The sequence below is a fragment of the Falco peregrinus genome, chromosome 9 (assembly GCF_023634155.1).
Source record: "Falco peregrinus isolate bFalPer1 chromosome 9, bFalPer1.pri, whole genome shotgun sequence".
NCBI classification, from domain to species: Eukaryota; Metazoa; Chordata; class Aves; order Falconiformes; family Falconidae; genus Falco; species Falco peregrinus.
In genome coordinates, this window is record NC_073729.1 from 36772709 (window position 1) to 36784468 (window position 11760).

An 11760-nucleotide genomic window follows, 5' to 3' on the forward strand; every position below is an offset into this window, starting at 1 on the left:
AGAAACAGATAATTAGATAAATAAGCTAGATAAAGCCGTGCCTGGGCAAAGCTGCTCACTGCTCCTGGGGTACATGCGGTATGGTGACTTCTTGGGGTGGTGGGATTCTTCCCACCCCTCTTGGAGCACCCGGAGATTTTACTTACAGAAAGGGGCACACGCACCAGTTTTGCTGGGATGCAAAATCCCGGCCAGGCTTGCCTCCCCCTGTACCACCTCTCCCTTCACAGCCCTCCCGTGGCCGCCCGTTCTGCTGAGCTCGGCTTCCCTCAGCCCAGCTCTCGCACCCAGGGGGCATCCCCAGCCCAGCGCGCCCCAGCCATGGCCCAGCCACGGCACGTGTAGCTTTCACCGTCCTCCTCCCCCGGGGACAGCCGGCTGCCAGCTCAGCCCGGAGCAGTTGCAAGGATGCATCACAGTTATTTTTACCAACTCCCGGGTGTTTCGGGTGTGTGCATTGGAAAAGAGGTGGAAAAAGTGCACCTGGGACCTGGCAGGGGTATCCGAGGGCTCTGGGGTACACGTGTGCCCGGCCCACGTGGCACGGGGCTGTCCCCTGCCCCCAGGGGAGGCAGAAGGAGGTCCAAGAGCTGGAGCTGTTGAGCACAGCCATCATCAAATCAGACTAAAATGGAGGCAGGTCCTAGAGAAACGTTCAGAGGAGGGCCTGTGGCAGTGGGGACTGAGGATCACCTTGCCAGGGAGCATGGGAAGGGGCTTGGGTGGTGGCAGGGCTCTGTGCCGGATCAAAGCAAAGCCTGGGGGGGGGGGCTTTCCACACTCCTGTGCTGCTAAAATCCACACTGGGTCAGTACTGGGGTGCCTGGGGTCAGCATGCGTTTCAGCATGGGAAGGAGCAGCAGGAAAGTGAGGGTGAAGTCCAGGGCAAAACTGCTGGCAGCAGGAGGCAGTGGGTGCCCCCATCTCCTTCCATGGGTGCTTCCAAAGTGCACCCCAAGAGCCACTGGCAGGGTAGGGGGGCACAGCCGTGGGTGGGACACCAGGGCTCTGCCCTGCTCCCCTGGTTGGGGGGGGGCACAGGACTACAACTGGGCATGAATGAAACCGAAGCACTCACTTACTGGGGTTTCATGAAACAGGATGCTGCGCTTCACCTCCATGGGTTTCTCCCTTGTGGAAGAAACTTGAGCAGGTTTTGGAAGTGGAAATATTGAAGCATGGGGTGGGATGCAAAAGCAAGGCAGGCAGCACTGGCAGGGGCACAGCATCCCAGGCCAGACGTACCACAGGAGCCTATAGAGACCCCAAAACCTGCCTGGACTTTCCAAGGGGATTAGATTAAAGGTATAAATTCTGGCAAACTTCATGCTGTGTCAGCATCTAACGCTGATCCCCTCTGCCAGCCACAGCCTGTCCCAGAGCTCACCCCACTGCTGGGCTCCCTTGACTCCTTCGAGTCCAAACCTTGCAGCGTGGGGACAGGAGACCCCATGGCTGCCTCGGCTCAGCACCATGTCCACATCCGCCCGCTCATTGCAGCCTTTGCCAGTGCCAGTGCAGCTGTCACCGCAGCCTGATTGCACCCTGCACCCCAGCGCTGGAAGGGCACGGTCCCTGCAGGTGGCTGCTGGGGAGTGGGAGGTGGGAGCTAGCAGGAGTCAGGGACCCATGGGGCTTGCAGGATGCATGCAGGGTGCCCATCTCTTCACCCAAAGAAGAAAAGCATTGGTGATGCAGATCGCTCAGAGAACCAGGCAGCGCTGGGGGCCGCTTCTCAAAGCCGCCATGTGCTCTACAGAATCGAGAGCCCCTGCACAAGCTATCATCAGCTCTTGCTCCAGCGACTCGAAATAGCAGGAGGGAAGCCCTTCAGCTGCATCGTGAATCATCCCTGGGAGGCAGAGTGGTTATTTTTACGGTGCTCTGCCTTGCGTGGAGCTGCCAACACGTTCCCCCAGAGATGGGCTGCACTGCCGCAGCAGGGGACAAGGTGCTGCCCCTGCCCAGGGGGCTGCTTTCATGGGGATGGGGATTCCCAAGGGCCCATCATCCTATGGGGCTCCCTATTAGGGGAATGTGATGGCGAATGCCATCAGAGAGGTTTGCCTGTGCTCGGGGGAAAAGGGAAAATCTGTGCTGCTACTGGGGGTTAGCTCGCTTGGGGGGACAGCCCTGCAGAGCTCAGGACGTTGGCACGAGCCCTCTCCCTGCTCCCTGCGCCTGCTGGCTCCCATGAAAGCCAGTGGCCACCTCCCCCTCTCCAGGGTCTCACCGCCTTGGGCAGCATTGCACACCATCACCCTCCACCAAAACGAAACTAAAAGGGGGAGAGGATGTACTGGCATACGGCTGGGCTGGGCACCCTGCTGTAAATTATAAAAGCTTCAACACCTCTGTCACCTCAGGTGACAAACATTGATCTTTTAAAGGAGGCAGCAGGCAGGGGACCGGGGGCCATGCCCACCCACCCTGGTCTCCCATCCTCTTCTCCCTGGCTCTGTGGGGCAGGAGCCCCAAGGACCAGAGCAGCAGGGAGCTTTTTCAGTTTGTCTGAAAAATTAAATGGGGTGACAGTGTGACAGCAAGCCACTGGCTCATCCCACTCAAACACAGGGGACAGACAGGCTGCGTGTGCCACTGGGTTTTGGGACGGTCAGTCCCAGGGGGCTGCAGGGAGGGGAGCGGGGACTTGGCACCACAGACAGGGCTGAGCCGTGGGGTTTGCCACCCTACACTGGCACACCGCTATCCACGCGTGTCCTGCAGTAAGAACAAGCCTGTGACAGCACAACGAGCTGGGGAACCGTGCTCAGCTGTGGAGATGGAGGCATGAGGATGGAGGCAGGAGGCTAGGCAGCAGTGATGGGCTCACTGTCCACCCCAGCAGATGCCAGCAGCCAGAACCCCAGCTCCTGTTCCCTAAAAAAGCTGGCACAGGAGCAACATGATGGAGGGTGAAATATTTATCAGGCTGTTTAAAGAAGAATCAGGCAGGCAGCTGGGCAGAGGAGGGGAGGGAAGCACACAGACACGGGAAGTGGCATGTCCCCACCTGCCACTGGGGTGGGGGCATGGCCCCACTCCAGGTGGCCAGGGGACCCCCACAGTCTTCAAGCAGCCCTCCTGGAGCGTTCCCGATGTTCCTCACTCCCCAGGAAGGGGACAGTGTGCCACAGAGCAGGTTGAGGCTTTCAGGGTCAGCCAGCTCGTCCCCAGCTCACCTAGACACAGGGACCTCCAACTCTGGGCCACAAGCTGGTGCCAGCAGCTGCCTTCAGGCAGGACCAATGTGCTGGGACAAACAAGGAAGCTGGGAAGTCCCTGGGAGCCTGCTGGTGCTGTGGCTGCACGGGCTGGTTTCACATCGGCCCCATTCTGCCTTCCTCCTCCCTGCACAGCAGCTGCAGCTGTGGGTGCCCCCGTGCAAACGCTGCCCCAAAACAGGGGGGAAGGCAGGGAAGGGGGCCAGGCAGGAGAGTTGCTGAGTGGGGGCAGGGGCTGCTGGAGAACGTGGTTACCAAAAGGAGAAGCGATCTCCATCCAGACCCATGGCCCTGTCCACAGGGGCACAGACTTTTCAGAGGAGCAGAGGGTGGCAGGACCAGGCCCAGCTCCCATCCCACACCTTGGAGAGTGTGGAGCTGCAGGGGAGAAAAAAAACCAACCCAGGGACCAAAGCCCTTCCCGCACCCCCAGGCAATGACACACCTGCTGTGCATTTCAAGCTCAAAATGGACCCCCCCCCCCCGTCCAAATAACCCAAACCCCCTTGGTTTCACAGGTTGAGGTCCCCACCACCCCAGTGTCCCCAGTACGCAGCCCTGCACTGATGGCCAGAGTCAGTAGAAACCTTTATTAAACACGAAGCTCAGAGGAACACAAGCTTGTTAAAAGGCAGTAAAAGTGAAAGTGCGTCTCCAGCCTGGCCCCAGGGAGCCCTGGGAGCCCCCCCCCCCCCCCCCCCCCCCAGCCTCAGTGGGCCAGAGAGGGGGAGACAAAGCTGAAAGGCTGAATGGCTGCATGGGGAGGGGAATAAAAGCCTGGAGACAGCACTGGGACCTTGCCTGCAGAAATGCATCCCCCCCACCCCGGCCACCTCTGCACCCCCCGGCGGGGGCACGCACACACACGGTACCGGGGCCAGCAGCCCCAGCCCCGCTCCCGCAGCTACCTGCCACCACAGTGGCCTCCCTGGCAGCCCCATTGTGGCCACCAGCAAAGCCAGGACGTGCTGGTGAGCCCCTGGTGGGACCCTTTATGTCCCGCCCCACCAGCATCGTCCCCCAACTCCATCCTGCCCCCCCTGTGTCCCAGGAGAGCTCCCACATGCCATAAATAATAAATAAATACCCAACGCTCAGCTGGGCTGCGGGCAGCCCCCCACACAGAGGTTGACAGCCCTTACCCAGCACCCCCCCTGCAACTCCACCACCCCCTTCCCAACACAACAAAACCTCTTGGCACTCCCACTCTGCTGCATGGCCCACCCCCCCCAAAAAAACACCCATGGAAATTAAACGCTGTCCCCAGGGGACAATAATAAATTAACCACATCTATACACAGGACTGCTTAAAGCTCTGTAACGGGCACCTGGGGGGGAGCGGCTCTAACCTGGGCAGCCCCCTCCCCGATCAAGGCCCTGCGGGGGGTCCCTTGAGATAGGACCACCACCTTAGCATCCCCTTTGTGAGGCTGGAGCTGGGGATGCTGCCGTCCCCCACCCGGGCTGGGGGGGCTGGAGGGGTAAGAAGAAAATATTGCAAAAAGGGATGGGGAGAAGAGCTGCGGGTGGTGCAGCAGGAGGGGCTGCCTGCCCTGCCCGCGAGGGCAGGAGCCCAGGGGTGCCCCCACTCCCGCCTGGCAGCTCCCCTGCGAGCACCCAGGCAGAGCCTCAGAAGTCCAAGGGCGTGAAGTCCCCAAAGTCGCAGTCAAAAAGCTCACTGATGCCCTCACCCTCCTCCAGGCCAAAGTGGTAGTCCTGTGCCTGTGGCGGTGACAGGTTGATGAACTCGTCCGCCAGAAAACCTGAAAAATCCTCCCTGCTCTGCTCCAGGAGGGCGTCCATGGAGGCCAGCGGTGAAAGGCTCACCTCCTCTGCTGGGCACTTGCTGGGCAGTGTGCTCGTCCCCGGCAGCAGTGTTTCTGTGGGGATGGGAAGCAGCTATAAATCCAATACTTGCCAAAAAAACCAAAAAAGCAGGCTTTGGCTACGCAGAACCTGCCTTCCCACCTCCGTCTTGCTGAGGTGCCCAAGCAACACCCTAGCACCTTGCTCATGCCAACAGCAGAGGAGCTCACGGCTGCAAACACAGCAAGAGCCCCCCACGGCAGAGCCACTGTACCATCACCTCCATCCCCAGTCCCCAGCTCCTTGCTGCCCCCAGCCCCAGCTGCCCACCTTGCTCTCCAGGCAGCAGCGGCATGTTCACGTCCTGGGCGGAATGCAGGAGCGGGGAGGCTCTGGGCTGTGAATGGCTGGGAGACGACTCCTCTGCAGGGGCTTTGAAGGGGCTCTTGACAGGGCTACAGACCCCCGAGCTGTCCTCAGGGCAGAGGAAGACATCGATGGGGCCCTGAGTGCTTCGCACAGACACCTGGAAAGCCTAGGGAAAGGAGAGGAGTGAGATGAGGAGGCAGAAGGATGCCCAGGGAGCCTGAGCTGGGCTTTGCTGCAGGCTGTGCAGACATGGGGAGCAGAGGGTGGCCCCAGCTCACCTCCGTCGGGTCGGAGACCTGCAGCTGAGTCTCCGGGGGGGCTTTGATAACCATCACCATCTGCTCCGAGGGGTCCACAATGCTGCGGAGATCCTGGCAGGTCACATAGGCTGCGGTGTGGTGGGTCAAGGAACAGACAAGGGGATGGTTTCATGCAGCAGCAGGGTGGGCTGTGAAACACCCTGCCTGCAATGTGGTCAGGCTCACCCTGGGGCTCGACCGTGTGGTCCCCCCCCAGCCAGCCCCACCCCAGCCCCACACCAAAGGATATTGCTGGTTGGCAGGGTCCTCAGTAAGCAGGCGCAGCTGCACTGTGCACGTCTGGATGAGGTCATCCAGCTGCCGCTCGGCCGCCTGCAGCTCCCGCAGCTCCTTCTCCAGCAGCCGGTGCCGGCCAGGGGCCCCCACAGTGGCCTGGCTACCCCTAGGGAGCACCGTGGCCATCAGGAGCCAAACTCCATCGCTCCTTCTGCCCCACACCATGACTGTCCCCATGCACTGTCCCTGCCTGTGCCAGGCTAAATCCCACCCCATACCCAGGGAATCACCCTTGTATGGATTTCCCAAGTAGGGCACAGCCCTGCGGTCCCTCCCTGAGCCTGGATGTAGCCCTCCATTGTCCAGACTGGCTTGGAGAGCCCAAGGGGGACTTGCAGCCAACAGAAATACCAACACTACTCAGGAGCCACCTGCAATTGAGCACAACCCTTGTCCAGGGTTGTGGACCACATGAAGGGGGAGCCATCACTCAACCCCTGAGTAGATGCTCCAGTGACACCACTCTGAGCTTCTCCATCCCAGCAAGACCCTGCTTCACCCTGAGCCTGGCCCTCTCCCATCCCAGGGGACAGGCAGGCACAGCCCCACAAGCCCAGCCCATGGACGTACAGCCACTGGATGTTGTTCTTGGACTTCTTGGTGATGAGCTGGATGCCCTCCAAGACGTTGGTGATGTCGTAGATGCGCCTCTTCTGCACTTTCAGGACCTCGGCTGCCCAGTTGAGGTCCACCACACCATCAGGCGACTGGCTCAACAGCTCCAGGAAGCGCTTGGTGGTAAGGTTCAGTGAGGTTTCGTAGCGAGACTTCTCCCCAGGAGACTTTACCCCTGCCAGCCACCAAAGACAAGTGCAATTTACCCACAAGAGGAACCCAGTGCTGGAGCTGAGAGGTCCCAAAACACCCTGCCACACTTGCAGATGGCTCATGGACTGGCACCCCAAAACCCATCTGCTCTCTCAGGGCAACAAGGTGAGCTCCCCACATCCTCCACAGGAAGGATGCCGCAGGACCTGGCAGGCTCCAACACCCATGCTCAGTTGTGACTGCAAGCTCGATTGTGACACCCAGGTTCCATACAGGGCTCAGCGGGGAGGTGATGGAGGTCCAACCTGGGATGCTATACTGACACCATGCCAGCTGCTGCAGCTCCATCCCGTGGGAAGGGATGGAGCCAGTGTGGTGCCCAGCAGACAGACAGGCCAACTGTGCCAACAGCCCAGGGGACAGCAGCACGGGCTGGAGAGAGCAGCCAGAAGTCCAGCCCCAGAAACAGCCTCCCCAAACCAACACTAAGGGACAAGGAGAAGCTGCCAGGGACGAGCCCGAAGGTGCAGCCCAGCCTGTGGGCAGCAGAGTGGGGCTGCCAGACCCCCTGCTCTGGGCTGGGCTGGCTATGGGGGGCCAGGGGGAGCAGCGCTGGTACCTTTAGCAGGGTTCCTGGCCTTGCCCCGGCCCACTGGCAGGCTCTCTGCTATGTACTGGTGATCCGTCTCCAAATTCAGCTTCCTCTTCACCTGCAAGGGATGGGGCTCATCAGAAGGACAGCCCCTGCCATGGCCCCACTGCCTCCCCAGCACTGCCCACGAGGGATCCCCCCAGGGGGCACAGCACCATGGGGTACGGAAGCCCCTGCTCCTGGCAGGAACGGGTCGATGGGAGCAGCTCCCCAGCTGCCACCCAGGCCAGCGGGGACAGGGGACTGGCCCAGCCACGGGGGGGCCCTGCCACGCTGCGGGGAGCGCCCTAAAGCAGGCGTGGGCCGCAGGAAGGGGCGGCGAAGCATGGCCCAGCGCCCGGGCGTGCGGCTTCCGGAGCGGGGCTGTGCGCGGCAGGTGTGCTGCGTGGCACGGCACAGCACGGCACAGCCTAGCAGGGTACAGCAGGTCACGGCACAGCACGGTGCAGAGCAGGGAGCAGCACAGCACGGCGTGGCACAGTATATAGCCTGGCCCAGTGTACAGCGCAGCTCAGCATGGCACGGCTCGATACATATATAGCCCGGCCCTGTATTGCACGGCTCGATACACACAGCCCAGGCCGGTGTATAGCGCGGCCCTGTATTGCACGGCTCGATATATATAGCCCGGCCCCACCGGCCCCCGCAGGGTCCTCGGCTCCGCAGCCCCCGCCCCCGCGCCGCCCCCTCCCCGTCCCGCTCCCGGGGCTTTACCGGCGGGCGGCCCAGCGTAGGCCGTCTCGGCGCGGCACCGGGCCGGGCGGGCTGCGGCGTGGCGAAGAGCAGGAGGTCAGCGTCGTTGTTGCCTCCCCCCGCGGGCTCTTCAGCGGCGGAGACGATAAGGAGGTGCGGAGAGGCGCTGCCCAGCAGCGCCGCCAGCCCCGCCGCACCGCCCGCCGCCGCCGCCATGGCTCACATGGCCGCCGGGGCGGCGGGCGGTGCGCCGGGCAGGGCGCGGGCAGGAGCGCGGCCCATGCCGGGTGCGGGGGCCGCTCCGCTCCGCTGGGTTCCGCGCCCGCCGCCGTATTGTTCGGCGCGCCAGCCCCGCCGCGCCTTTGCGCGCCAAATCCTTTTTGCCGCGAAAGCGGCGCGAGCCTCCCCGCCACCCGCCCATTGGCTGCGCCCTCCGCCGGGCGCCGAGGCGGGGCAATGGAAGCATCTTCCTATTGGTTACCGCCGCCGAAACGGCGGGCGGTGCCGCTAGTTTATTGGCCCGCGGGTGGCGGCGTATGACGCTCTGACAGGCGGCCAATCGCGGGGCGGCTCGGGGACGCGGCGTGGGTGCGGAGCGCGGCGGAGAACGGGGCGGTGTGGCTGGCGGAGAGGCGGCGGTCGCTGCCGTCCTTCCCCCCCCCCCCCTCCCCGCCGCCGCCCCCGGCATTCCCTCCCCGGGTTATGCCTTGCCCACCCGTGTTTTATTATAAGCCTGGGGAAAAGCTGCCCACGCCACAGCGGCGTGCACGGACGGCTCCGGGTCTTGTCCCGGCGGGGTGACGGGCTTCCAGCTCCGGGCGGAGCTGCTATCTGGGCGGCGGAGGAGGACACAAACCCACGAGCAAAGTTCATATCCCGCCCACTCCGCCCGCCCGTGAGGCCCGGATGAGGCACTGGTAGAGAAAAGGGTGGTTATGGGGGCTGCGGGATGTCTCGGCTGAGCCCCTTCCCCTGGGGGCAATGGTAGCCCCATTCTTGTGCCCCTGGCCATGCCCCTTCCCCAGGGGGAGATGGTAACCCCAGCCTCACACCCCCAGCCTTGCCCCTTGCCCAGGGGGGCCATGGTAACCCCAGCTTTGCACCCCTGGATCAGCCCCTTGCCCAGGGGGGCCATGGTAACCCCAGCCTTGCCCAGGTTTGTAGCATCCCCTTGCCGCAGCCCTGCAGCAATGCCCTGCTTGTCAAGAACTGGTGAGCATCAAGGGGTGCTCAGCTGTGCTGGGGTGCAGCCTTCAAGTGGGAGGTCTGCTGTGCTGTGGGGCAACAGTCTGCGTCTGTATAACTGATGGAGGGATGAAGGGATGAGGCCAGGGTTGTCCCGTCTTGTTGCAAAACAGCCCTGAGACAGTGGACGAGGCTGTTGGGCAAGTTTTGAGGGTTTGGGCTCTGATACTGCTTGAGGGGTCCAGCTCACACAAAGACTGGGATGCTGCAATGTGCTCTGTCTGTTTCCTGGATGATTCATGGCATTTTGTGTTTCCAAACACGGAACAGCTGTGGATCTCTGCAGCTTCTTCAGCACTAGTTGATAACTCCTTGCAGGGCAGCACAGAGAAAAAGCTCTGCTGGAAGCAAAATCTGCACTTGACCATGCCGGCAGCTCTCTCTGGCAGTGGGACTGCACAGACAGGGGCAGAGGAGATGGCAGCTGGAGCTGGGAGTGGCCCCACCACACCAAGAGAGATGATAGTCTACTCATGAGACATGGCACAGGCGGCTCCCACCATCAGCATCTCCTGCGTGCAGGATACCGATAACACTTCCGCTGCATGAGAAGGCAAAATTAAAAAGGAAAAAAACCCCAAACATCCTTCTAATGACCCTCCCCCTGCATTTAAAAACTAGGCCTTTCCCAGGGCCCAGAGATGCTGAAGCTCACAGGAGCATGGGTCTCTCCCAGGCCCCCAAACTGCTCTGAGCCAAGCCCAGGCTTTAATCCCTCTGTGCCCCCAACATCATGGCCCCGAGGGCCTCACGGTTGAGGACGGTAGCCCCCAGTCCCTTGCTGCTGCCAGGCAGGGCTGTGGGCCAGCACTGGCTCCTGCCCTGGCCCCGACCTGCCTGGGACGCAGGAGACAGGGTGTTTTTTCCACCAGTGCGTGGGATGCAGGAGGCATTCACAGCGATGAGTTAACTCTGCTGTGAAGCAGATCCTGACACGCAGTGCCCCTGCTCTGGCCTAACAGGTTTTAGGCTTTAAAGGATTTTATGCTGGATATTTTGGCAGTGGCTGCAATTCCCCTGCAGGACAGCCAGCACGAAGCAGTGCCGTGATTTCCCCAGATCCCTACATCCTTACATATGCCAGTAACATATTGCATGTCCATGACCAATTGTATCACCTCTCCATGCCTCATTTCTTCATCAGCAAAGAGCAAATGGAAATGCTGCCTTGCTTAAAGGAAATTAATACAGTTAATTAACGCTTGGCCCTTCTAATATTCAAGGGCCCACTCTCCAGAGCCCTTGCACTGCAATATCATCATTACTGTGAAGCACACGCAACAGTTAGACCAGATGTTTGCACACAGTTAATGCTTCTTCCATCTGGGGAGTGGGGGAAAAGGCAACCCCAACAGCTGGGCTGGAGCAAATGGCTGGTGGTGCTCTCCCTGTCCCAAGGGAGCCTTGGCCGGGTGCTTCCTGGCGCAATGCACGGTTTGGGACACAGTTGCTGCACCAGCTGCTCCTGCTCCTCTCACAAAGGCTGGTTCCTCCCTCCCTTAATTCATGCGGGAGCTTATTCCAGGGGAGCAGGCTGTGCTGCGCCCCCCTCTCCCCTGAGCCGCTGTGCTGCAACTTCTCTGAGGCTTTTAGTGTGGGTGGCACTGAAAAAGAGCGGTTGTGAGGACAAATGAAAGGCAAATGCTGGTGGGAGAAGGAAGGGCAGGGGCTTTTCTTGCATGCATATGAGGGAAAGCAGATGAATCCTGTCTCCTGCACAGCTGTAGCCTCTTCCCAGCCACGCCAGCCCTGCTAAGGAGTGGAGACCAGCTCCCAAGATTAGCTGTCTGGCAGGTGCTGCACAAAGATAAAGTCCTGTCTCCACATCCCCACTTGGTCACAGAGAGGGTCAGGAAGGCTATTCATATGTTTTGTATCCCAGCCGGATTTACCCCACAGCAGTCACCGAGTTCGGGTGGGTTTTGGCTGCCTTGCACATCGGAACAGACTCAGGTCAGGAGGTGTCTGCTGGTCCCTGCTCCAAAGGAAAAGCACAGACTGGGGCTGTAGATGGAGCAGGAACTGGTATCAATGCTGCAAAACCATCTCCCAGCAGTGGGAGCAGGCAGGAGGAGAGCTGGCAGGATGCAAACTTGCATCCCTGTGCTCAGTTAGCCTTCCTTAGCACATAGGTGTCAGAAGCACATTTACTGTTCTTGTCATCCGTAGCGCGGTCCTGCTTTCAGCAGTTCCCATACAGGCTACGCTGAGCTGTCGCTTGGAATGACTGCATCGCGCAAAGGGAAACATGACTTCCCCCCGGGCTCTCTTGCCAATGTTCCTGTTCCCAGCACTTTGGTTCAGATGATGGCGAGCTGACAGCATGGGCTGCAAGAGGACCTGTGGAAGGGACAGGCAGCTGGGGAAAGCCCAGAGCCCCACAGTCCTGCTATCCTGACCTTACTAC

At 61.0% G+C, this 11760-nt stretch overlaps 1 protein-coding gene across 2 annotated transcripts; it reads right to left on the reverse strand.

The window, feature by feature from the left end:
• Window positions 1-3795: 3795 nt before the first annotated feature.
• Window positions 3796-8529, reverse strand: E2F1 (E2F transcription factor 1). Of its 2 annotated transcripts, none has more exons than XM_055814684.1 (7): window positions 8130-8529; window positions 7383-7473; window positions 6566-6785; window positions 5949-6101; window positions 5678-5792; window positions 5361-5565; window positions 3796-5104 (listed from the first exon to the last, which is right to left on the reverse strand). In XM_055814684.1, the coding sequence occupies exons 1-7, from the start codon at window positions 8322-8324 to the stop codon at window positions 4854-4856; spliced, it is 1230 nt and encodes a 409-aa protein (XP_055670659.1). In that variant the 5' UTR covers window positions 8325-8529; the 3' UTR covers window positions 3796-4853. The 2 variants fall into 2 exon arrangements, with proteins under 2 accessions (XP_055670659.1, XP_027638949.1); XM_027783148.2 differs by lacking the exon at window positions 8130-8529 and adding an exon at window positions 7571-7752.
• Between the last annotated feature and the right edge of the window lie 3231 nt (window positions 8530-11760).

Bases quoted from the DNA above. Each gene is read 5' to 3' on its own strand.
- E2F1 (XM_055814684.1), bottom strand. From the start codon at position 8,324: ATGGCGGCGGCGGCGGGCGGTGCGGCGGGGCTGGCGGCGCTGCTGGGC. The intron at 6,102-6,565 runs GTACGTCCATGG...GGTGCTCCCTAG, and splicing joins AAGAACAACATCCAGTGGCT to GGGTAGCCAGGCCACTGTGG. The intron at 5,105-5,360 runs GTGGGCAGCTGG...CCATCCCCACAG, and splicing joins GCTGCTGCCTGGAGAGCAAG to AAACACTGCTGCCGGGGACG.